Here is a 25775-nt window from a genome sequence, read left to right as displayed (position 1 = left end):
TGAAGGTGGAGAAAGTGCCTGGAAATAACCACGAGGGTGCAGAGCGCTGAGGGGACACGCTGATGTCCGAGGGCTCCTTGTAAATACGGTTGTTATTTAAACGCCCGGGGCGAGCAGCACATTCCCGTGTCAGTAAGACGGGCGCTGTGCGCGGCTGTGCCCGTCACGGGGGTGCTCGGGCGCCAGGGTGCACGGCGCGTTTGGAGCGAGCAGGAAGGAGAGCGCCTTCCTGGCCCCAGGACCCAGGGTGTCTCCTTGTGCAGTGACACTGTGTGCACGTGTGAAATACGGGCTTCTATTTATTCTTTACTAGAGAAAGTGAGATTTTGCTGTACTTGTACTAGTTTGCTATTAAAATTTGCATTTGTAACTTATTTTTTTTTAAAGATTTATTTATTTTTATACAAGAGCTGGGGTGCAGGCCAGAGGCGCGGGAGGGTGAGCGGATTCACCAGAGGCAGAGCAGGGAGAACAGGCAGACTGATGAAATCCGCTGCTGAGGGGAGCAGCGGGTGAGACAGGGGAGGTCTGCTGCGCCATGTGGGGAGCTCCCTGGCCGGGGATGGAACTTGTGCTGCAGTGACTGGACAGCTTCATGGTGCTGACGCTTAACCCCTTGTGCCATCAGGGAGGCCTCTCAAAAGAACTTAAGATGCAAAGAGTTGTTGGGCTTGTCCTCAAGGTTCTAAGACGGCGGTCTGGCTAAGGACCCCCCTGAACGCAATTTCCCATGGCCCGGCCCCCAAACCCGCTGCGCCACCGGGGAGGCCCTCATCTGTAATTTAAACGAAGTACAAAGATTAGTCTCATGACTAGCAGCGAGGAACCCACCTCAGTTAGACTGAGCTACAGGGAGGCAAAGCTGGGGCCCCAAGCAGAGGTGGAGGACGGCGTGAGGAAGCACAGCATCCTGCAGGCGAGGCTCAGGCTGGCGGGGGGTGCGCGGACGTGCGCACACACTCCTGTTGGCAGGGTGCATGAGCCGACCCAGCATCGTGGGGTCAACACTGGCTGCCGTCCCAGCCTCTCGTCACCCTAAACGGGTCACAACTGCATCTCCAAGAGGGCGGGGCCTCGTGCCGGAGCAGGCCAAGTGGGTTGTTGGGTGGGCATGAGGCCCTGATGCTGACAGGCCTGGGGTCCTATACAGGTTCCCTAGTCCAGTGCATGATGGGAACCCGCTGGGGTCCCTGACCACCTGCCCCATCATGTCGCCCAGCCAGGGCAGGCTTGGCTGGTACCGGGGGGACTTGCCGCAACAGGTCCGCAGCGCGGCACAGCCAGCAGCTCCCGGGCCCTGGCCCTGCACACACAGGGCACGGGTGGAGACTCACATCCCTGTCCCAGACTCAGGGCTGGGGACAGTCACAGGGTGGGCATCAGGACCCCCCTCCTCTCGGCTCCCCCTCACACAGGCTGCGGCACTGGCGTATTTTTGCCAAAGTTCTCCCGGCCAAGCGAACGGTGCTCCAGCACTGAGCTGGGGCACACCCAGCGGCTCCAGGCCTGGCCTGGCGGAAGCAGAGCTGTGGAAATCAGATGTGTGAAGCACTGGATTTCCTCTTTAAAAATATCTGATGACAGACTGGGATTTCCTAAGATCCAAAAAAAAGAAATTACTAGAGAAAGTAAAACTAAGTATCACAATCCTAACATTTCCAGAATAGACACGAAGCGATGGTCACGCGGCTGTAAGCTGCAAACAGCTTCTGCCCTCTGCCCTGCGTGTCCTGCTCACAGCACAGCTCCTACTCAGGAGAGCAAACCCACAGCGAAGCCAGCATCCTGGGGAGGAGCAGCGACTAGGCCTTGGAGCCTCGGGCCGCACTACGTCCCCACTCAGCCCACGCAGAGGGGTGTGGATTATCCAACTCGCCCAGCTGGTGACGCAAACAGCTGTTGTTCCAGATGTGCGCCCGTCCCTTGTAAACTGATGCAGCTGCTGCCCTCCCAGATGCCTTCCTCTTGCGCATTACCAAAGGCCCCGGGGGCAGCTGGCTGTACCTGGCAGGCAGAAGCACGTCCTCCCGTCTGACGCAGGGCGTCTCAGAAGCTGCGGTGCAGCCACCGAGCACCTGACCTCGCCACCCGAGGGCCCCCTCTGCACACAGTCCAGTGCACAGGGCGTGGGTGGGGACCGCGCGCCCCGCAGTCAGCGGGGTGGCAGCTGTGTGAAAGCATGCAAGGGGTGTTCAGAGCGTGGGCTCGGCCCGACGCCAGTGGCAGACTCTGCGTGTGCAGGGACCCGGGAGGAAACCGGCAAGTGCGAGCCGTGGGCGGCGTCCCTGCGAGGCTCTCCTGGGGGGACTCGCTGGGCTGGCGGGAAGCAAACCACGCCACTGAGTTTTTGCCGAAAGTCTCCAAACCAGCCTCTGGTTCGCGTGAATGCAAGGCTGGATGACGTTCTCCTCTGAAAGTTTTGAAAGACCTGCAGGGAAAAACTTGAGTGCTCCAGCTATCCTTAAAAAAAACATATTCAGGTCTGACCAGCAACGACTGTGCTGTTTCTACACGTCAGTGCAAAGAGAACCTGACCGTGAACCCGAGAGCAAGACCACGTGACCACGAGACCGCGGCGGTGACCGCAGCACAGGAGGGACAGACATTCTCTCTGGTTTTCACCAAAGGGGAGCGCCCCGAGGAGTCCTGGGCACACGCCTCTCCGCCACCCGCACCACACACGCGCGGGAAGCCGAGTGATTGTACTGACTTTATTCCTTTCACCTGGCCGTGCTGTAGTTTTCACACAAAGCAGCGACACAAAATGAAGACCAGCCGGTCCTAGTATTCACGACAGAAAGGGCTGCTCCCTCTCAGGCCTGTGTGCAGGGGCCGCACGGAGCATCCGGCTCAAGGGGGTCGAGCTCCATGGTGACTCCGACCCGCCGAGCAGATGTCGCCCACGCCTGGCGCCGCCGTGTCCCCGCGCGGGGGGAGCGCGGCCCACACGAGGAGAGGCCGGCGTGTCCGTAGAGAAGGGGGGAGGGGCGGGCGTTTACTGCTCGGGTACAAGCGCGGTCTCAAGATTGGTGCCTGGAGCTGGGCTCTGACGAGGCAGAGCACACACCGAAGCCACTGTCGGCTTAAGAAACTTCCACAACTTGTCTCAAGGCTTCAAATAATGGAGCGAGTTCCTTTTCTAGGCTGACGATTAGTCCTAAAATGAAAAGAGCAAGACAATGAGCACCCTGGAAAACGTTCTTGAAAAGTTTCACTTCAATTCTCTCTGGTGAGCAGTTACAGGACAGTCCATGACACCAGGGATTCCCTGCACCTGAAACGCGGTACTGTAATTCTAAGCAACAAAACACCCGGCATTTATAATGAAGCTACTTTAATCCTCTATTATCAAAGCAGATGAATACACACACACATATGAGGGGACACGGAATTACACGCCCCACGCTTTTGGAGTTTTAAAAGGAAAACCTTAACGGTTCAAAATCTGCGCTGACTCGGAAATAAATACACCGTTTTTACTAAATAAACGTTTCCCCTGATTCTTAACAAACCCGACCAACAGACAGGGGGCTCTAACCTCGAGCAAAGAAATAAGCGCCCAAATAGACTCCAGACACCCCAGCTGACCGCGCAGCACGTGTGCTACTGTGTAGCGTCCTCACAACTGAGGTTTCCTTTACTCCAGTCCGGACGCCTCTACCCTCCTCTGTAATTTACAAAGCTCTCCACCCCAGGTAGTTTTTACGATAAAAAACGTGGTTTTTTTTGCTAGAAGATTTAGAGAAGAGACCCTACAGCTCACCCCGCCGAACCCGCTCATCTTACAGACGACTTCTCTAAGGACGCGGCTGGAAACAACTTACTCAAATAGCTTGGAAAGGAAACACAGGAAGTTCAGGTCTGAAGAGCAGTCACATGTGAAGGAGACTCACCTTTCACAGTCCCACTTAATCCAAAGGGAATCAAAACATGAAAACGGGCCGCGCCTTGTCATGTCACCCGTGACAGCGCAGGGAAGGCCGTGGCCGTGGGCAGCTCCCCTCCCCGGCCCTCCCATGCGGGAACCACTCTCCACTTTGAGCTTCAGGAAAATCATGAGCTTGTTCGCCCTCCTCGTCCTCGCTACATCCTCGCCCACATTCGCCCTGGCCCGCGCACCCAGGGGAGCGGCACACCCCGCCCTCGCTGTCTGCTCTGCCCTGTTCGCCAGCATCTCCGGAAGCCGACTTTGAGCAAAATGCAGCAATCCAAAGGCGAGGACGTGTCTGATGCTGCTTTCTATTTTCAAGGGTCTCATACTCACACACCACCCCGCCTGGACCAGAAGGGCCCTCAGAGAGGCGGTCGGCTTCACATACGGGAACGGCAGCCCGAGCGCAGAGGTGCTGCCGTGAGAGAGCAGGCAGCAAGGACGGGGCAGCTGGGCTCGGACTGCGGTTTTCTGGCTGTCACCCACTATTCCCAGAGGGTCCGACTGCTCACCGCGGACGGGAGAGCTGCACGCAGGGCACCGAAACTCACCTGTGTTGGCACTGCTGCTGGCGATGAAACTCACCACCAAGGGCAAGCGGTTGAACTGAACCACCTAATAAGAAAACGAGGTGGGAATCAGGGGTCGTGCTGTGAAGCTGGTCATCAGTCAGACGCAACAGCTCCACCTTTCAAAGGCCTAGCGTCGCCACTCGCCTGCCATCACGGCGGCGTCACGGAGCACGGAAGGCCGGAAATCAACACCGGCATGTGCGCAGAGCCCAGTGCTGAGCGCCGCTCAGAGGCAGTCACGCCGCCGCCCGCGCCCTCCTCGCCCGCCCGTCTGAGGCCCAGGGCGTGCCGGCGACACGGGCAGGGCCCGATACCAGCAACGGCTCCGCGCAGTGTCTCCCGGTCATTCGCTTACGTTCTAGCGTCCTGATTTTTCACGCCGTGTGCCTAAGTAACTTTAAGTTAGCTACCTTAAAAAAAAAAAACTCAGCCTCAACGTAATCCTCATCAGTGAAACCGAAGTTCAGATGGGCTAGTATTTACACAGCACAAAATAAACGGTAACCTGGAGACAGAAAATGCTAGTCGCATCCATCAACAGTTCCAAAGCCACCCTCGGAAGCATCCCTGGGAGCAGAAGCCAGGAATCTATCTGACAGAGGAACATGCACCTGTGCGTCCCAAGGCTGGCAGAAATCTCTCTTTCCTGCGTACAGTAACCTCGCTCACACACACTCTCCACAGCCAGCGACGGGCACGGGCGGCAGTAACAAGGTAAGGAAACTTCTATGTGAGTCCAGGCCGCGTTTGCTTATGACCTGCGCCAGGAGGAGCGGCCTAGGGGCGGCGGAGGGCGCCCTCTGCTGGCGGAACATGGGCAGGTCTCCCCCGCGGCCCACAGTGCTCCCCAGGGAACGCCGAGGAGCTGCGCAGCGGAGAGCTCCAAAGGCCATGTCCTCAAAGCTAACGGGTAGAATCATGGCAGGAGCCGTCCGCTAGAGAGGGCAGGCGCTGGGGCCGATCTGCAAAGCCCTGCTAACCACGCGCTTACCTGGTAGGTGTTATAGTAACAGATGATACTTTTATTTTTCGAGAGGCCGAGTTTGCTCCCCTGGTCCGTGGCGAGGGCGAAGGTGGACAAGAAACTGGGTCTCAGAGCGTGCTCCGGGGCGTTGTCATTGGCCACTGGGAACAGAAACGATTTCAATAAAAAGAAATGGCGGGGGGTGGGGGGCGGGGGGGGGCTCACAGCACCTGAAAACGTGGGTCTGTGGCGATGCGTCACGACATTACACGCCGCTCCACGAGCCGGGAAGGCACGCGGACTGCACCGTGTAAGGGTGTGCACTCCTCAGAGCCACGGAGATGTGTAACAGTGTGTGACATCACGTGTAACACAACTATTCGCTATTTGATAGGCAGAGCGTTCTGGTGAAGTGGGCGGAAGAGGCTGCAGGAGTCTTTGCTTTCACAAGCAGCGCGGCACGGCTCGCAGTCCGGCCCTGTCGGCTGCCCGCGGGAAGCTGCCGGCGCTCCAAGGCGTGAACGCGGGTCCTGCTCCACGCAGGGCAAAGCTGAAGGCTTTACCAGTGAGGCCCCAGAGAAGGGGAGCGGGGAGCGCCCCGGGAGGGTCCTGTTCCAAGCCCCCGCACAGAACTGAGCGTGAGGGAAGGTGAGGGGGCCCGAGGGGCCAGGCTTTGCGGCGGGAAGGAGAGCGCTGGAGCCAGCCCTGAGTCCACGGCCCGACGGCAGCGACGACGATTCTGGCGCCGGCTGCGACCACAGCTCCAGCCGCCACGGCTGCGTCCAGCGCGGCCCCGGCCGGCCTTGCTCAGGGGCCGGCAGACGGAATGAGCTCATCTCCAAACATGCCTGCGGCCCCACCGCCTGAGCGCGTCTGAGGAAGGTGGCGAGGCCAGGCGGGAGACACGCCATCAGCGAGGCGCGCGGGGCCCCGCTCCATGGGTCTCTGGCAAAGCTCCTGCAGTGGCCGGCGCCACAGACATTCCAGAAGAGGAAGTAGTGAAGTACCCACTCTGGAGTAGCTCATACATACTTAAAAAAATTAAAATCGAAAATCCACACTCTGAAAATGAGTCCGATGCTTCTTCGGCAGACTCTGGTTAACTGCAGCATCGTAAAGTTGAAAAAGATCTTCTTTCCAGTATGAAAGCTGAAGCAAAACCATCAACACGTGACGGGCTACACGGAGCGCGCCGCCACGGAACCGGGGCGGGGCTCCCGGGAACGGCGGCTCCGGAGGACAAGCTGAGCGCGGGCCAACAGGGAGGCGCCACGGCGCACGTCTGGTGGCGTCAGCAAAGCCCAGGGACAAACCCAAGGCAGCTACCCCGACAGCGCGGGCTCCCGGGGGCCCCCGGCTGGACGCATGCCCTTCCTTGCAGGCTCGGCCTGCGCGTGCGCGCGCTTCCTCCAGCGGGGGCCACTGAGGCGAGCCCGTCGCGCACCTGCGGACGCGGGAGAAGAGCCACAGGGACGCGGGAGACTGTGCCAGCCCGGCAGGCGGCGGCCACCGTCTGGAGTCATTACAACGCAACAGGGGACGCGCCGTACATGCATGTTTATCCTAACACCATCATTAAAATTGAAAAACAAAAACAAAAACAAAGAACATGCACGGGGCCGCCTGCACGATGATGTACGCAGCCGCGCGTCAGCTGCTCTCGGCTCGGAGGCTGCGAGCGGCTGGCATGACACACTAAGCTGCCTTGAGCGGGGACCGGGCTTGTGACAAAGGAAGCTTCATCCGTGGCTGTGCCCTGCGTCTTCAGCACAGGTTCCGGCCGACCTTCACATACAGAGGCCAACATGCCCCCTCTACGAGCACCAGCGGACTGCACTGCCGTGCGCTGACAGACCCGCCTTCGGGGCAGCCCGGACGCACAGGCCCCCCTGCGGCACGGCACGCGGGACAGGCGCGTGCAAGGCCTTACCTTTGACCACGGGCACCCCGTCTCGGTCGGACACCACGACAGCATGCAGGCCCTCCACGCTAGGGGGGAAAAGCAGCGGTTACTACAGCACCAAACATTCCGTGTTCTCACAACAGGCACCTCAACGTCACGACGCTAATTTCACGTACACTCCCAAAACACAGAGGCCACGCACCTCTGGGTACCGGGAGCGCCTCGCTACGAGGCTGCGGAAATTCTTCCAGAGAGTGAACGTCAGGATACGGCTGACTCGGTCATAAATTTCACACACTGAAGTGGTTTCGGGATGGTCTGAAACACACTTGCTTCCCATGGAAACTGCTGACCCCCCTCCATGTTCTGCGACAGTATGACAAACACCGCAGCGAGCCAGCGAGCCAGCCAGAGACGCGTGCTCTCCTCGGCCTCGTGTGCGCAGACATCCAGGGCCCATCTGTGCGGCGCTCAGGATTTCGGGCGCGAGGAGCAGCAGAAAGCCCTCCCTTCACCGAACCCCGGGGGGCCGTCAAACCAGGCATCCGCTACAAACACAAAAGCCTCACCAGGGGCGAGCGCCCCAGGACATCGAGGCAGGGAGGCCGGCCTACCCAGGCCCAGAAGGCTTCCCAGAGGCGGCGGTGGCTTAGAGGACAAGTTACTGTGCTGATGAGGGCGGAAGAGAGGACTCTAGGTCCAAGCAGCAGACCAGAGAAAATGAGGGCTGTCCAGCCGCGTGTCCAGAAGCCCAAGGAAGCCCAGGGGTCACCACCCCAGCTCCAGGCTAGAAAGACCCGGGCGGGCCCAAGCCCCTACCGCCCGCGGTCCGCGAGTGCTGCCCGCGCCACGCCGGCGAGAGCTGAGGGGCGAGGACTTGCCTGGCAGTATGACGGGTAACAAGACACGCGTGGAGGCTGGCGCGCGGGCGGTATTCTAAGTAATTATTAACGAACACCGCGCATCATCTGGACACGGACCACGAGATAATCGATCCCTGCAGGGTAAGGACTACGGCAAGGGTGAGGCTCTTTACCAACAGGAGCTGAAAATCATAGCCCTAACCCATGGCTCGGGAGAACAGTCCCCGCTTTCAACATTTACGCCACACCGAAGCCCTGAGCGGAGCACAGGCCTCGAGCCTGTGGACGGCAACTCCGCCGCCTCCGAGTCCCGCCGGGAGCCCATCCCGCCCACGCCTCACGGCGCCAGGCCTGCTGTGTGACCTCAGGAACGGGGGCTATTCACACTAACACGGTGAAACCCAATACTTGAAAATCCCATTGTCTAAAACTTTAACCAGATATTGTTAGTACATTCTGAGGAAACACTACAAACAAAAGCATTTCTCTGTTCACATAAAAATAACAACGGACAGCTGTACATTAATATTTCCTGGTATCACCTGCTAATTCATTCACTCCTGAAATCACGTACGGATCAAAACACCCACCGTAGGACAAATCTAAGCTAAACGCAGGCCGCAGACAGCCGCACGCACGACCACCGGCGCAGGCAAGAGTGATGTCTTCTGAGACGGGGAAAGACGGGGCCGAGGAGTCCCCCAAAGACCAGTCAGCTACGTCAGGACAGCCAGCCACGGGACCCTCCCCTGCCTAAGGTGCGGCCACTCCGCGAGCGCTGGGCCACCGAGAGGCCGGCCACAGCCGCAGGAAGCGGGAACCACACCAGAGCACCCACGTGTTCTGAGGAGAGCAACTCAGTGAATGTGCACGCTGTGCGCGCATGCTGCCATCACTGCACGTCTGAGCCACCCCCACATCTGCTGAAACTCCACTCAGAGATGACAGGCCTGGGAGATGTGACAGGTGGGCCCCTGAGGAAGGCGTCCTCACGCCCGGATTCCATCAGAGGCCGGAGAGGGAGTCAGCGGCGGCGACCCAGACAGCGGTTCTCGCCAGCACCAGAGCCTGCTGGCAGCCGGGTCGCGCGGCCCCGCCTCCAGGACTGCGAGCAATGCATTTTGATGGTTTATAAGACCCCACTCTGCACAGCTGCGGTCTCAGCGGATCCACCATGTGTTTCTGTCTCCGGACGCGCGTACATACACGTCTGGAGCATGACACGTCTCCTTCCGGAAGGGACGGCAGTGGCAAGAGCACAGGGACGGGGAGCTTCTCACCTGACACTGCCTCCTCAAAAAATGAGCCAATTTTTAAAAAGGGAGAACACTGCAACAAAGTTTCCAAGTAGCTGTTACTACGGTAGCTTCTTTTTTCTTACTTTTATGGTAATGAATTTAAACGCCGATAAGTGCACCCACACAGAGGGGATTAGGACAGACTTTCTTCCTAATGGACACGAAATTCAGAGCTCAATGTTGCAGAGCAGAAGATGACTCCCACACTTACAGTACCTGCGTGTGTGAAAACATGCAGGGCACAAGCATAAAAGGTGTTTCCAATTCCACACAACGAGCAAAGACCCACACAGATTTAACCAAGAACTGACCAGCACTATGACACTGACAGTCACACCACACTTTTGAAAGAATCCATCAACATCTATGACATAATCTTCAGAAATGTAGACTTTAAACTGCCTAAAAAAAGTACTTTTATTCCACAAAAGCGAATGTTCTATCAGTACTCAGAGTCATCACACTTAGTTTTATTCCCAGGATGATGAAATCTTTGGTTATTCTGAAGCACAGAAGTCCCGACCATGCCAGCCTGACACTGCTCTGGGTCACCACCAGATGTCAACACACAGACCCGAGAGTCGCATGTGACAGAATGAAACAACACACACAACCACACCGCACGCGTGCTCGACCTGTCCGGCTGGGCCGAGGCACAGCGGTACATCTAAAAAAGCAGCCAGGCGCCGGCGGCCAGACCCCTGCACTGTGCACGCACTGGCCGCACGCCCAATGTCCGTTCTCTGCCACTTCTCCCTGACAGTGCTCAGGAATTTCTCGTCCTTCTCTTAGCTCTGGGGATGGAATACACCGATTTGCTCCCCATGAAACGGTCATGAAAATGAGCACACTGGCCTCGGTCACTGAGAAAGCCACAGGGCCCTTCTGTTCCCCCCCATCATGTAAAGAACAAGGCCCCGACCACAAATGTCACCGGTGCTTCTGTTTCTGTATCTGTCACCATGTGACGTGAAATCACTGGTAACAATGACGTCATATTTTAAATAGTGTTTTCTTCTGAAATACGGAAGAAAAAATAGAAAACCCAGAGCGAGAGGTAGTCTTAATTCCTAGTGGCTTGTAACCAAGGTCAAGGCACAAGCCAACGAGCAAAACACAATAAAGAATTCAGGCAAAAAACAAACTCTTTCCTCATACTTATGAAAGTAAACACACATCTAAAGTCATTTTTAACTTCAAATAGACTTTGGAGGCTATCGTGTCCAGTAAATGACAGACCAAAAGGTGTTACTTACAGAATTTCAAATCAGCGAAAGTGACCAAGTCCAGCGAATCACTTAAATATGGAAAGTGAAGTCTGCTGTCCTCAACACGACGCCGTGTCATAAAAAAGGCACATCAAATGGGGCGGTGTGCGCAAAAGAAAGCTCTGCCAGTTTCTGAGTACAAACTGAGTACAAACTGGCATTTCCAGGTCATGTGACTTTTGAAAGCAGTATTAAAGATAAAAGGAAGCGCTCAATTTTCACCCTTAAAATGGCTCTACTTCAAACTATAATCCAGTAAACTTCTTTGACAGTGTATCAGAGAGAATTCTAGAGGCAAGAAACCTGAGCTCTAGCCCCCTGGCCACACCAGCAGCTCCAGCTTAGCCAGGTCACAGGCTTTCTCTAGGCCTCAGGATGTGCAAACGCACAGCCTTGTGCTGGAGTTATGTTAGGGGAGAACACAACTCCCCTTCAGTCAGGGTAAGAGCATAGCACACACAGTATCACTCTAAAATAGAAACAAGGGCCTCCCTGGTGGCGCAAGTGTTAAGATGCAACCTATGAAGCAATCCACTGCAGCACGAGTTTGATTCCCGGCCAGCCAGGGAGATTCCCACATGGCACAACAGACCTCTCCTGACTCGCCCGCTGCTGCCCTCAGCAGTGGATTTTGGTCAGTCTGCCTGTTCTGTTCCCTGCTCTGTCTCTGGTGAATCCTCTCACCCCCTCACATCTCTGGCCTGTACCCCAGCTCTTGTATGCATAAATAAATCTTAAAAAAAAAATAGAAACAAAATATTACATGAAATTAAAGTTTACAGAATTTAACAACAGATTAGTAATTTTTTTACCTTGGTAACTTTTTATACAGAAACCGCTTTAGATCCTGAAAGAGAATTAAAAAAAAAAAATCACATTACAGTAATATGCCTCACATTGGTTGTCTAGATGCTGTCCTAGTCACGTTTTAGAACCTTCTTATGGTTTCTTTTTCTGATCTTGGTATTTAGTAGTTGCGTCTAGAAGCAAGTTAACTGACGTTTTTCTCTAAGCCTCAGTTTCACCATTCATTGAATGGGGATAACCACAGAAAGTGTGTCCTGCTAATATTGAGAAGGTGTGTGTAAAGGAGTTTGCACAACCAGAAATGGGAAACACAAAACATACTGGCTGCCAAATTAGAACAGACTTCTCTTATTAATCCCATTGCTATTATGTTCACCTTCGAGAATATTACGGGCCTCTTTTATATCCTCCATCTCCAGATATTTTCCAACATAAATGAGCCTGGGTAAGCGGATTAATTGTTCTGAAACTCAGTTTCCTCACATGACTCGAGATAAATGACAATGTGTGTCAAGCGTCTAGCACAGAACAAAAATAAGACTAAAAAAATCAAGACAGGTATTCTCTTTATACTCTATGGAATCTCACTGACAACCCAGGTATTAATTATAAGCTCTGCACAGAAAAGCTGTTTTAAATCTCCAGTCCTATTTTCGCAACCTGAAACTACCATCTTATTTCATGTTATCTCTAGCTTACTTCTGCTTAACATCTTAAACAGGTGCAAAATGCAACTCATTTGTGTTTTCTCTGACTCCCAATTTCTCCATTCTCTTGTTGCCAGTACCCGCACCACCAACCCTGATATCTAGGTTTGAAAACAGAGTAATTTTTAGGCTTAACCTCACATTTGTCACTTTTAATTCCTTGTTAAGTCAAATGTTTCAAAGTGATCCCTTCCCAGATCTTCTTCTCAACTGCCATGTGGTTCAGCTCACTTTATTAATGACTCGCACTGTCTCCCACTCCACGTGCTGGTCTCTCTTTTTTATTCCATGTTTCCGCGCATGACAATAATCAAATTATTCTCCTTCTCTAAAGTCATAATTGCACTGACACTCAAGTTTGCTTACAGAAACCACTCTGAAGCTTTAAAAAAAATTTTGATGCAGGGGTTGGAGATGCTCCCCAGATGTTCATCCAAGGTGCTCCCCAGATGTTCAGTTAATGTTCAAATTAACTGCTCCCCACTGTTAATTGGACAACACAATCTGTAGCTATTTGAGGCGTTCTACAATATGCTGTGCAACTAATTCTACATGTTTTTCGTACCCTCCCTCATACATGCCCTCAGTTCTAGCTTCAACTGGGCTTCCTACAGCTTCTCCACATTTGGAGAAGCTACTTGTCCTTTAGAGACAACTCAACCACTCAATACTCCAGGTCAGCTCTTCTGATAGAAAAACCTAATGCAATTGCTCTCTCCCTTGAATTCTCACACAGCAATGTAAGCATACCTATAATCACTTGGCTATTTTTCGTAAACTGTAAGAAGCCCTAGGGAGAGGAATGATGCAGTGACTACCTTCGCAGGGCAAACATTCAATAGATTTTTAGTGATTTGATTATGTCTGGAGAATAATGCCTCAAAAATATAATGCAAGACCCCAAAAAGAGTGGTAAAGGCATCGAAAAGCGGCTAAATGTTGAAACACATACTTCAACAATCTAAGAAGGAAAAATCAGATTCATATTATGTGATGAACACTTTAGTGCAGTGGTGAAGAGTGGGGGTCCTGAAGTCATATGCCTGGTTGGTATCTCAACTCCCCAACTTACTATTCCTCATATATAACATAGGAGTAACAGTACTGACCTGGTAAAAATTGTTGCAAAAATTAAATGAGTACGTACGTTCTGTCCAAAAGTTAAGGCACTATTATGAGGAAACAAGTTTATCTGGGATCTAAGAATTGCAATTTCAGGAAAAAAGAGTCAGTGGAAACCTGAATGATCTTCCCTAAATGACTCTGCCAGCTACCCTGTCTACAGGTTTAACAGGCAGTCCCCAGTCATAATCTGAGCAGTTGGGGAAGGTGGGGGGGTCATTCAAGCAAGAGGTGAGAATGTTTAGTCTCTCTCAACCTTCGGATCTCTGCGGCTGAGTATGAGGTGCTCCAGATGGGGTGTGTATCAGCGCCCACTAGAATGCATGGAGTGGACACATGTAAGCTGCACTTGCTCTATGGCCTCTCTGCTCCATTTAGATTCATTTTGTCTCCTGTTTCTACTTGAACGGTTAGACGAATACCTGGCGTGCCTCTGGGAAACAACAGGGTATGAACAGTGAACATTAGTGTCAATATCCTGCTGCTTCTAAACTGGTACCGTTACCTTGATTTTAGAGATTTTAGCTTTCGCTGCGGCGCTTCAAAAGGTACCACGTAGTTAGGAATCATCTCAAATTCCTACAACGCGGCCAGAGACGCCAAGACCACTCGCGGGGAAGCCCCGCGCGGCCACGAGCCGCCGTCCGGACACGCAAACGGCGGCGTCTCAGGGCCCCTCGCGCCCGCACGACGGGCGCCCCGTGTCCGGCTGCCCACTCGGGACAGACCCGGGGCACGGCCAGATCACCGCGCCGGCCTCCCGCTCCGACCCTGGAGAAGCCAGGCGGGCGGGGCCCGACGCGAAGCCGCTCGTCCCGAGCGCCGCCGCCCCCCGCTCCGCGTCTCGCGCGGGCCGACTCACATCTGCCATGGTGCCGGCGTCCGCAGGCCCGCGAGCTGCGCCTGCAAGAGAGGACCGCGCTGACCCTCCCGCCGCGCCCGCCCCGGGACGCTCGAGCCGCGCCCCAGCGGCCGCCCCGCCCACGGCCCACGGCCCGCCCCCGGGCCCGCGACCCCGCGACCGGGCGCCTGGCGCCCGCGGTACCTTCCAGCCGTCACTGCTGGCGCGCGGAAGCCCCGTCACATGACTCTGCAGCGCCGCGCCCGGCGCACTTCCGGCGCCTCGCTCCCCGGCGAAGGCGGGACTTCCGGGAGGGGCGCTGGGCGGAGCGCGAGGCCACGCCCCACCCCGGGCACCGCCCCCTGACTCTCAACGCCCGCCTCCCGCTGCTGCTTTCTGCGCCTGCGCAGGCGGTAGGCTCTGCACGTCATTTTGGGTGGACGCGCGACGCTCGCCCGGGACGCAATACCGCGACAGCATCGCGGGATTTCGGCGACGGGCGCGCGCGGCCGTGGTCTCTGCGTCGCCAGCCTCGAGGGCGGGAGGTCGGGCGCGGGGCTGTCAGGGCCGGGCGGCGGGCGGCGGGTCCAGCTCGCCCCGCCCAGGGCCCCGCGACAGGCCGGCGTCCCGGAGGCCTGGCCCGCCCAGGGACCAGGCCCGTTCGCGGGGCGCCGGGGCGTCTCGTGCCCGCCAGGGTGTGGGGCGCGGGCTCGCGCTGGCCCGGGCGTGAGGGGACCCACAACCCGCGTGTCCCGGGAACCCGCGTGCACCGAGGGGTGCCCCCTGAGCCCCAACCCCGGCGTCCCGGCCTTCTCCCTGCCCGCCCGCAGCCAGCGCCCCCGCCGGTCTCGGCGGCGACTGCCCCGCAGGGCCCGTCCGCTCGCCCTTCCCGCCCTGTCCCAGCCCCGGGCCCGGCTCTGCTCGGTGCAGCCCGGCCGCGCCTCGACGTCCTGGTATTGCGAGCGTCTCCTGGGCTTCTGCGTCTCTCACGGTGTCCTGAGACTGCGAGTCCTGAATTGCACCTTTTATCTGAATTCTAGGGTCGCATTTACAGCTGCTTGTTGGCTGTTGGATATTTTTATGCACGCGTCTTACTGTCAGCTCTAACCCAGAAGCTCCAACAGCTCGGATAACCCGTCTCCTGCTGTATCAGGTCTGTGGTTCCACCCACACCTTTCACCTCGTCATCCAGTTGTTCTTGTATTAAAAGCAGCAAACTAGTAAGCAAGTCACATCAGCAACTTTCTGCTTTTAGCTTACATTTCTCATAGCTTTTGTACATGGCGGAGAAGGCGCCATTCTTTTTAAATTCCTTTTCTATCAAAATATCAACAAGCGTCTGGGTTTCAGCTGGCTTTACTGTGTATGAAAATTCCAGTTGGAATTCAAACTCACAGGAGTCTTGCTGATTCTCCAGCATACAAAATCTACAGTTTTACCACTTAGACTAGTCAAATTGCAAACGTTTTGCTAATTTTGATTCTGACTTTCGTTTGGAATACAGTTATGCAAGGTCATGCAATAACGTTCTCTTCTATCCACCATTGTGATGAAAATACACACAGCCGGACAGGTTGTAAACTGTCACCAACCTGGAACCTGTTAAAGTCCTTCTTTTCCACTAGTCAGCTGACTCTGTGAAAACAGTTTTTTCAACTTCTCTTGGTTATTTCTAAGTCTTTGCTTAGCATTCTTGGCCCCACTTTACATATACAAACTGCCTATTTCATCAGGAAGATGCAATCCATAGCACCATGCTACCAGTAGCACAAATTACCTGCATTTGTATACATGCTCCACACATTCCTTCCTGGAAATTCTCAGAAAAACGTCTCCATGTTTGCAATAATTAATGTATCCTCTGGCTGTATCAGGCACTTAATGTTATTACCTCTCTTTTTCTCTGTTTTTGCTCACATTTTCTTCTTGCTCCTTTCCATCAGAATAAAAGAAGTAGCAAGGTCTCTCATGTAATAATTGAGAAAATAAAAACCTCCTTTAGAAACCATACCCTTTTCCAGTGGCCACTCTTTGCGCTTTTTAACAGTCAAATTTTGGGAAAGATTTTACTTGCTACTTCTTTATATTCCAAATTCCATTCAACAAAGAATTCTCTTGATCAGACCTTCTGGGTGTCTTTCAAAATCATTCATGAATCTCTAGGTCTACTCTGGCCTAAGTTGTGAATATCTCCTTTGACAATAACTCCCCTTACTTCCTTTCTAGTATCTAAGATGATATTTCCATAAATCTCATCACGTAACTCTCAAAAATCTCAAAGGTTTCTGTTAAAGTCCATTATCATCAAGTGTTATGTATCCTGTGATGGGATCTTGCTGTATGTTTAGTTCTTTGACTTACCCCGTCTTTATGCTGTAATCATACAGGTTTGTTTTCACGCACGTGAAGTTCTACGACTTGATCCATTTAGCACTGCACCTGAAATATTTCCCGAGCTTTCACTTTACTCCTCCTCGTCCCACACCTTTGGAGTCAGCTTAAACCCACCTTTTGATAAGCTCTCCCTCATTCTCCATCTTTCGATGTGTGCTATCCTGAATAATCTCCTAAGATCATACGACCATGTAACTTCTTTGCAGCATTCATCTTAATTATCCTTATTGACGTGACATTGACCTCCTTGACACATGAAAGCTTCATGAGGACTGTTGTCTTGTTCACATTCACACATTTCTTGAATGGCTGGATTAATGAAAGGGACTATCAAGAATATAAAACATGATAAAAACAGATTCTTTATAGTGAGAACAGACCTTTTTATTCATATATTGAGATAAACTGCAGAGAACGAAAGACAAAAATTCATCATAAGTCATTCAGCAGAAGACTCACTAAAAATCAAATGCATTTTAAGAGTTCTCACAGAAAATTTTATTATGTGTGTCTGATACAGCATTTTACAAATCAGACGTTTTTAAACCTAATCGTATAATCTTGAATACACTATAGACCGATAAAATAAGACCTCCCTTACCAAATTTGTTTCATTTAATTTACGCAAGGCTTCCACTAAAATACCATCACACCTTGAGAATTACCTGCAGCTCTTATAAACACACGATTTAAACTTTAAATGGAAAGTCTATGTCGCAAACCAAAACCAAAACAGGTAAGAAGCATTTCTTAATATAAATAAATGACAAAGGAACATTGATGTGTGAGTTTCTCCTCATTGGTAGAGCCATGCAACTCAAAAACAATTCATTTTGAAGTTGATGCTCAAAATACTCCCATGTCATTGCAGCATATCATTTTGGTGGTGGTATTAAATGGCCAAGAAGAGTGTCAGAGGGGAACTTCCCGGCCCCTGGTCCAAAGAAACGCGACGTGTCACATTCATACTCATGGCATCTGCTAAGCAGCTACTCAGCTTGCCAGCCAGTGACTGCGATTGCTAATGATAACTTACAAAACTAAGACTTTTCAAGAAACCCCTACATATTTCCAAGTTATATATAGAAAGATACAATTACATTTGAATCGTGGGCCTTACAATAGAAGTCTGTTTTAAAATATGAAACAAATCAACAAAGAGTACACCCAGGAAATTTCATGGGCTGATTTTCAAAGTTGGAAATAATATTCACTGCTAACGGAAGCCCTGCTCTGTGCAAACAGTGTGGTATATATTAAACAATCACTTTTGAGGTATTAGCTGGAAAAATGTACATATATACACCTATACACGGACAGACACATCCACAGAATATTCACAACTCGATTGGCCCCCAAACCAGCAGGTAATTAAATGAAAAGGGGTCACATACCAACGGGAAAAATTTACATACAGGGAATTTACAAAAAATGTGATCACATAACCCTTAATATAAGGAGTATGCATCGAGTGAATGTTTTGAGGCAAAATGTTTCTTTATATGAAAGTATCTATTTAGCGGTAATGAAGCCAGAAAACAACATCTCAATTCTAGGACTGACTTGTCTGCCACATAATTGACGGGATGTGCGAGGATTCCTTGAAGATCCTCATTCTTCCCACTCTTCCTTGGTAAAGAGAGAAGTTAAAAAATTGGGGGTTTAATATGAGGCTACTCTTCTTTTTTCACTGGTTTATAGTGAATTTTATGGGGGTAGAGGTCTACGGTGGCCAGCAGACACAGTTTTCAGCTCCGTCACAAAGGTTAAACTTCACGTAAGCCACGAGTGTCCTTTCAGTTGGTTTGGCCCAGAGAGAGGAACACACATTCTACTGACCGAGCTGTGAGTGGGGCAGCTAAATAACTACACGCACTCTCTTCGCCTGCTTGGTCCTTTGACATAATACTTGTCCAGTGAGGAAGGACGGTCCTCGGGCCTGCGGCAGGAGGTATCAGCCTGCTCCGGGGAGGCCGGCCTTTCTGTAACTGTGCAGGGGATACGCTAGTAGTACCAGCTACGCTCGTTCAACGACAGCTGCCTTTGAGAATACTACAGAGCAACGAAAGGGAAATCCATAGGAAAACCATTTCTCTCAGTGACTATTTTACATACTAGAGTAACTGGAGATGTAATAGGAATAAAACTGAGGCGGAAAAGTAGACTTAGAGTAAGGCGCTGACCCTGGCAACACCTGAGGTGACTTAGTGCATCGGCATCCATGTGCCTTCGGGACTTGCTTTTCTCAACCAAACCCATGTAAATCATCAACAAACAAGCAATAATTACGCAACAAATCTTGACTTAAGCATTCCAATGTAATCTGTCCCCAAAGTAAATTGTTTTCACTTATTGGATGAAACAGAACTGGCAATTTTTCACTGTGGAGAATTAAATTCTCGTATTTGACCAAAATAAATTATGAGACTTACAAATGGCTAGCACCAGTCAATTTGAAAACTAAAGGGATCAAAAAAGCAGGAGGAAAGACACCATTTACCATCCTGTACAACCTCAAAGGGACAACGGTTTTGGAAAAAATACACATGTAAAGCATTACTAAATAATCACTGCCAGACATCTAGAACACCACTGAGAACAGCTAGGAAAGCCATACAAAGAGGAGGGCTGTAGGCACGATGAAAATGTAAAGTACAAGCTATGGATTGAAATTGCCAAACTCTATAGTTACAATAGGATGGTGGATGTTGGAATTTTTATTCTAAGAGCAGCAAATATGGAAATCTTACATCTCAAGTTCGTCTTCTCTGTGGAATGAATCCAGATTTCTGAGACACCTGGTTGTGCCTTCACTGCCTGATACAGGGGACATCAGAAGTTAATCTCTACTCGCGGACTTACTATGTGGCTTACGTTACAGGCACTCGGTCAGTCATGCCCCACAGCTGCTTAAAATTTTATTCTATCAAACATACTTCCCTGAACATTTTTTGAAACGTAATGGAATGCAGCAAAGCAGCTGGAATATAATACTGTCAAAGCAAGTAAGACATCAGAATGTTTAACCTCACTTCGATTGCTGACGTCATCTGGCGCCTTGAAGTCAGAGTGAGGGCTAGGAGTCGGTCAGCAAGCGCTCAGTTCTCGTAGGCACCAGCCGCAAAAGTGCACGTTTCCAGAGGAAACTGGAAAAATAAGTGGATGAAAAATTGCATGTACATTTTCTTAAGTTTTCACGTCTGTGAACTTTTAAATTTAGAAGGCTATGAGCTTATTTTTTTTAAAAACTCTATACAGGCTTGAGAAAATACTTGAAATTGTATCTTAAGGACTGCTATTTTTTATGATCACATTTTTAAGAGGAAGTGGGTTAAGACTTCCGGTTGTCCTAGAACAGTATGTTGTGTGGTAGGGCCTACTGATTCAGTCAGCATTTCTATTGATTCACCTGGAACAGGGGATACAAGAACATTTAAAAAGGGAAGGGTTACTGCAGCACTTTATGCAACAGATGCTATAATTTAACCATACTAAGGGAAAACCATTGAAAGAATAGAGCCGCTCGAACTATACTTCTGTCTCATACAAAACAAAACAAAACAAAACAAAACAAAAACCCCCAAAGATGTGTTCATGTTCCTCTGAGTATGAAGTAAATTGTTAAAATATTACAACTCTTGAGACAGAAGACTTAGAAATCAAACAGGTTCATACCCATTACACAGTCACTAACAACTTCAACTTCCAGATGAATTTTCTAATGTCTGTTATGGATTTTATTATGAGGACCTTATTCCTAGAGGAGTGAGTGACTTACTCAATGGGAAGTGGACTTTAGTGCAGGGTTCTGTAAGGATCACTTGCTAGAAATCACTACTCTACCTGCCGCAGCTGTGGGTGGCGTTCAGCAGAGGCTCCTGTCCAGTAAGGTTGCTGCCGTCGGCTCGTATGTTAGCAGGTTGGCAATCAGGTTAAAAGGCACAAAGCTTCATTTTAAGAGTAATTTTTCTTATTCTCTGGAGAGGAACCCATTCTGTTTTGGAATCTGCTTAAATGACCCCCTATGAAGAAAATGCAAATTTCATAGGGAGAAAACTGGCGGGCTCCCTTCTTCATAGACTGTAGCAGCCTTCAAAGACATACATAGATGATCATTTGGGGGCCTTGTAATTATCGGAATTGCAAATGATACCACTGCAATGTACTGTTGAAGGCCCTGTTTGTCTCATAATTAGATAACCTTCTTCCGATTTTCTTTAAAATCTATCAGTATAGCATTTCCTCTCTATGCATGGCTTAGCATTTCATAAAACTAAATAAATAGTAAACTGATCGTATACACCAGTTCATTTATCTCAATATATATTTTGGAATATAATGGCAATATTAAAAATATCAATTCCCTCTAAGCTGATAATGCTACAAGATTTTATACAAAGACAGCTTTTGTTTTTTCTTTTGAAAAAGTTGCATTGTTTAAACTCTACACATTCAATATCTGACAAGGGAGACGCCATTTTGTCCTAGAACATTTATTCCATCCGTTGAAACTGAGGTGTCACATGGAGCTAGACGCTAAAAGAATCGAAATAAAAAGACAATAACCTATATGTACACAAAACGACCATTCCATCGATATTTACATGACAAGGGAAAGATGGAGGATCACTACGACCGAACTGCTACAGGTGTGATAATCCTTTCTGGACACATTTGCAGATAGGAATCAGGTAAGTTTTTCAAGTGAAAAAAGGAACCGCAGAAGCATAATTAAAGTATTAATTTTAGTTTTCAGTTTCTTACTATTTAAAGGAGCCAGGTCATTAAATAATCCAAGATTTCAGGGACCGACGATTCAGTTGAGTTTTGAGCATCAAATCTTTTTCTTTCACTCTCATGATGAAACTACGCTTACAGAAAAAATGCAGATGATGCTAAAAGTCACCAGGAAAAGCCCAGGTCAACCTCCTTTGTAAATGCTGGTCAGCCGCTCCAGCTCCTTGCAGTTGTCCATGCTCATGGCGTCGGCCTTCCTCCGCAGGCGGTCGTCGCGGTAGACTTTCGCCGCGTACAGCATATCTGTTTCTGTGAACACACAGAAATATTTTGCTAGGTAAGGAGTAATTTGCATCACCTAGCTGTTCAAATGGTACTTTATAAAAGCTCTTCAATACAATTCTAGTTGATTTTCTTTTAAAGGAAGAAATCCAGGGCCTCCCTGGGGGCATGGGGGTTAGGTCTCAGTACTACGAAGCTTCCGCAGCCTCTGCAGCACTAGTTTGACCCCCAGCCAATCAGGGAGCTACCCACATGGCGCAGCGGCCCTCTCCTGTCTCCATGCTGCTCCCCTCAGCAGTGTGCTTCAGTAGATCCGCCAGTTCTGCTCCCCACTCTGTCTCTGGTGAGTCCTCTCACCCACCCGACGTCTGGCTTACACCCCAGTGCTTGTATGCATAAATAAATAAATTAAAAAAAAAAATTCAAGTAAGGAAGCTGAGGTTGGAAAAGGCTGAGAAATGGATTACGTATTCCAGGGACTTCTCTATGCATGAGGCAAAGAAAAGTGAAACGTGCACAGAAGGTCACCGCACCTTAAATGCTCAATGTTTCCAGTAAAATAATGAAGTTTCAAACTTAACTCTGAGCCAGGTTGCCTATTACAATGCATGCTGTAGTTTAGTATCAGGGTTCTAGTCACTCTTGAAGGCATATAAAATAATGACGCATGTTACAATGGGCAACATCTTGAATACCATGGCATTTGGTATCACTCAGTTATCAACCACATATTTATTGACAATAATGACACAGATACCATTGATGAAATTCTTGTGATGTGCCAAATACTGCTTACGGGCCATAGGTACAGTAAAACATACTGTTTTCTTTAAGTACTGAGCTCCAGTATATGCCAGGCAATTCTAGAACATTAGCTGAGTAGGGAGCTCTACAGTAATCAGCTCCAAAGACCGAATGTTCTACGTCTCAAACATCTGGTGAACTTACTCTGTTGTCTTTCTTTCCAGCAGTTATTTCGAATATTAGTGACATAGTCCTCTTCCACACTCTTCTCCACCTTTTGTAATAACATTCCTTTATACTCATTTTTAAAGTCCTTGTTGACATAATAAACGACACCCAAGTTTTCTGTTTGCATTTTAATAGTTTGCCCTGATCCACTGTAAAAGAAATGTTTGATCATTATTTTTTAATTAAAACTGTATAATCTGATCTGTTACTGTAAAGCAAGCTAACAAAAACAATGAACAATGAATTAAGAATTAACACTGGTAATCATTTATATTATCTCAAATTGTCTAAAACTAGTCATGTCATTAAAAAGTAACCAGTTTTTATATACTATTTTCTGATAAAGTTTTCTCAGTTTCTAGTAAAAATCTTATTTGGAAGAAATAAATTATTTCTTACTTTTAAACCAATCTATTTTTAATACTGTAAAATCACCAGTAATACGATTTTATAGGTTCCTTTACATTTATAATATTACATTAAGTTTTTCTAGAATGGATGTTGCTTAAAATTTCCTTTATATGCTGAGCTCTTATAATCTATGGTGGACAGTAAGTGACAAATATTTGCTTTTATCTGATCAATATTTTACAAATGATGAAGTCAGTTCCCCCTTAATGACACAAATATATGTAAGATCAATCACAAATCTATTTCTGTCTTGAAAGTACATTTGCTTTTTAGACTATTTTTTCTCTTTAATGTCAACATACTACCTTTATATCAAATTGTTATCAAGTTCAAACACAGCACTTTATTCACAATGGAAAAGAAACATAAACAACATAACACAAAATTACTGCTGAGTATCTATTCTAAAAAGCAGAGATTTCCAAAGCGGGAATTCTTGTAGGAACAGGAGTCCTGGCACTTTATCAAAAGTGCACAAGGTCCTTTAAAGCAGAGAGATGAGAAACGATTCTTTTTCGTAAAACTTCACTGAGGTACTTACGATCTAGGGTACAAGGAATAAGGAGGGGTAGACACCATCAGCTGGCTTAGCAGAGACACGAGGATCAGCACAATAATGGGCATCAGCTGGATAAACACAGAAAAACCGCCCTGTAAAAAACCATCAGAGAATAGCACATTTTAATAGAAATGCAGTTGCCAATAATCCAACACTGGCCATTCGTTTTCAGAGGCAGAGGGACGTTGAGGCCATGTGGTTCTGGGGTGGTTCTCAAAAACACAACTCCCAGCGCCTCACCCAGGGCCCTGTGCAATCCCGGCCTGCCTCATCTTAACGCCACCTCTCCCCGCCTCTCCCCGGGGAGGGTCGTCCGCACGCAGCCGGGGCAATACCACTTCCGGCGTGGACTAGGGGTGGACACTGGAACTCGCAGCTGCAGAGCTGTGACCCAGGCGTTCTCACTTCTAGTCTAGTGGCCCCTTCACCGTCCTACTTCACGCAATCGAATTCTATTGCAGTTGGGCGTAGCTGCAGGACAGGGAAAGTCATTTCCAATTTGAGTGTTTCAATATCGAGTCTATATTCCTCAGGACCTGCAGTGAGAAGCTACCTCCACAACCTGCACACAGCAGGCGTGTCTGCACTCAGCACAGAGGCCCAGAGCTGAGGGCCGCTCTGCCCCGGCACCCTCCGCTGCATTCCACCCCTGCTCCCCGACACGCAAGGATTTTCTCGAGGAAAAACCGCCGGCACGAGAAGACTCATTACTTCCCTTGGAAACAACTTGCCCTATTTTTCAGACAACTTCTAATTGCTTTTCTTGATCTGAAATTTGCCATTTTGTGATTTCTCATCACATCATAAACATACATCTCCTCTTTCCTCTTCCCGCTCGTGTCCACTGTGCCGGTGCTGATGCTGGTGGCTATACCCGGCGCGTCCGTTTGAAAACGAGTGTACGCTACCTAGACAATGCAAAGAGACACTCCGTTAGGGAGACACGAACACACTTGCTTGCTTTTTTGTTTCTTTATTGCTTTTAATAGCCAACACAATACAAGTTTGAGTAGCGAGCAAAGGGTGGATGGAAACAGGAAGAATTGCTCTTAGACTTGCTCCTTGAAAATAAAGTCAAAGTTTGCTCTTTACGGAAATGAGAACGCGAGTCCCGGCCCGACACGCACACACGGAGGACGCTGTGGTCGGGGGTCTCCCCAAATCTCGGACTATCACTCGGAAGCTCTGCGGCCTCCCCATTCATCAGTGCATCACAAATATCTAGGAATCAGCAGGCAGGACGCGCGCTCATGATTTAAACAATCGCTGTAGAATAGCCCACGGCACAGGGGACATTTATTCAGGGTCTTCTCGCTGCATTCGACAAGCAGAAGTGTTCCGCCAGCAGCCCGAGCCCCGCCAGCACAGCCCGAGAAGCCGAGGCAGCGATGGCTGTACCCGACGGCTTCTGACCGAGCCTAGCGGGTTTCCAGCCCAGGCCGGAGTCCTTTTGCTGGGGGACGTGATTGTGTGTCCTAACGTGGCAAACACAGGTTGTGTTTTTAGCCATTACCTGGTATTTACAGACACTCTTTTCTCCAAGGATATGTCACCAACCGCCGGTCAGAGGTGACGGGGCTAGTCAGAGAAGCGACTGCGCTGCTCTAGCCTGGAGAGTCTAACTCTGACTGGGAGGCTGAGCCTGGAGGAAATGTGCCTAAGTCTACACTCCCGAGCAGCTGAGAGCAGCTCCTGCCAGACATCCCTGCCCATCCAGGCGACTCACAGTGACTGTACGTCGCCAAAAAGCCTGTCCACTGGGCAGGACCTCTGCAACATTCGGCTTTGCCAGCCTACTTCAAGAAATGATTTGTCTGAATGTAACTTTCAGAATCCACTTACTTTATTCAGAACTAGGAAGTGCTGGAGTATTTTAACGACGCATCTCTGCGCATCTCTAAGTCAGCACTGGATCTTAGCAGTGCCAGAGCCCCGGAGATCTACAGGGACTCTACGGGAAACAGTGACTGGGCCTCAGGCGCGTCCTGTCCTGCAACAGTCCTGCTTGACTGAGGCAGCCCTGCGGGCCCCCACGCGCCGTCCAGGCTTCGGCTCTACGCAAACTACATGCGGTCTGTCCTCTGCAATTCCTTTTCTCAACAGAAACATGATCCAAGACAAAGAGCATGACGGCAGAGGCGGCA

The 25775-nt window shown here is 50.0% G+C and overlaps 2 protein-coding genes across 8 annotated transcripts in view; both read right to left on the bottom strand.

Moving 5' to 3' along the window:
* Positions 1–323: 323 nt before the first annotated feature.
* On the bottom strand, positions 324–14365 carry LAMTOR3 (late endosomal/lysosomal adaptor, MAPK and MTOR activator 3). Its single transcript, XM_037509641.2, has 6 exons — positions 14298–14365; positions 11612–11646; positions 7398–7456; positions 5495–5628; positions 4483–4546; positions 324–3157 (listed from the first exon to the last, which is right to left on the bottom strand). Exons 1-6 carry the CDS (start codon positions 14304–14306, stop codon positions 3084–3086), a joined length of 375 nt encoding a protein of 124 aa, XP_037365538.1. The 5' UTR covers positions 14307–14365; the 3' UTR covers positions 324–3083.
* A 1329-nt stretch (positions 14366–15694) lies between these two features.
* Positions 15695–25775, bottom strand: part of DNAJB14 (DnaJ heat shock protein family (Hsp40) member B14) — a 33290-nt gene continuing 23209 nt past the window's right edge. For 6 of the 7 annotated variants that reach the window (XM_054694615.1, XM_054694618.1, XM_037509640.2 and 3 more), the window contains 4 exons: positions 24445–24539; positions 23614–23723; positions 22638–22810; positions 15695–21716 (listed from right to left, as the gene is read on the bottom strand). In XM_054694615.1, coding sequence (XP_054550590.1) covers positions 21592–21716; positions 22638–22810; positions 23614–23723; positions 24445–24539 — 503 coding nt within the window. In that variant the 3' untranslated portion in view covers positions 15695–21591. The remainder of the gene's footprint in view (positions 21717–22637; positions 22811–23613; positions 23724–24444; positions 24540–25775) is intronic. The other variant, XR_008551580.1, reaches the window with a different exon arrangement.

This window comes from Talpa occidentalis, unplaced genomic scaffold, assembly GCF_014898055.3.
Source record: "Talpa occidentalis isolate TD23 unplaced genomic scaffold, MPIMG_talOcc4v2.1 talOcc4.13, whole genome shotgun sequence".
Classification (NCBI taxonomy): Eukaryota; Metazoa; Chordata; class Mammalia; order Eulipotyphla; family Talpidae; genus Talpa; species Talpa occidentalis.
The sequence above is the reverse complement of the archived record's forward strand: the minus strand, read 5'-3'. Positions and strand labels throughout refer to the sequence as shown.

What these genes read in the sequence shown, in the direction of transcription:
- LAMTOR3 (XM_037509641.2), bottom strand. An exon ending in CTGTATAAAAAGTTACCAAG is followed by an intron (nt 7,457 to 11,611) that starts GTAAAAAAATTA and finishes TTTCCCCCCTAG; the next exon opens with CGTGGAGGGCCTGCATGCTG. An exon ending in CAGCAGCAGTGCCAACACAG is followed by an intron (nt 3,158 to 4,482) that starts GTGAGTTTCGGT and finishes TTTTCATTTTAG; the next exon opens with GACTAATCGTCAGCCTAGAA.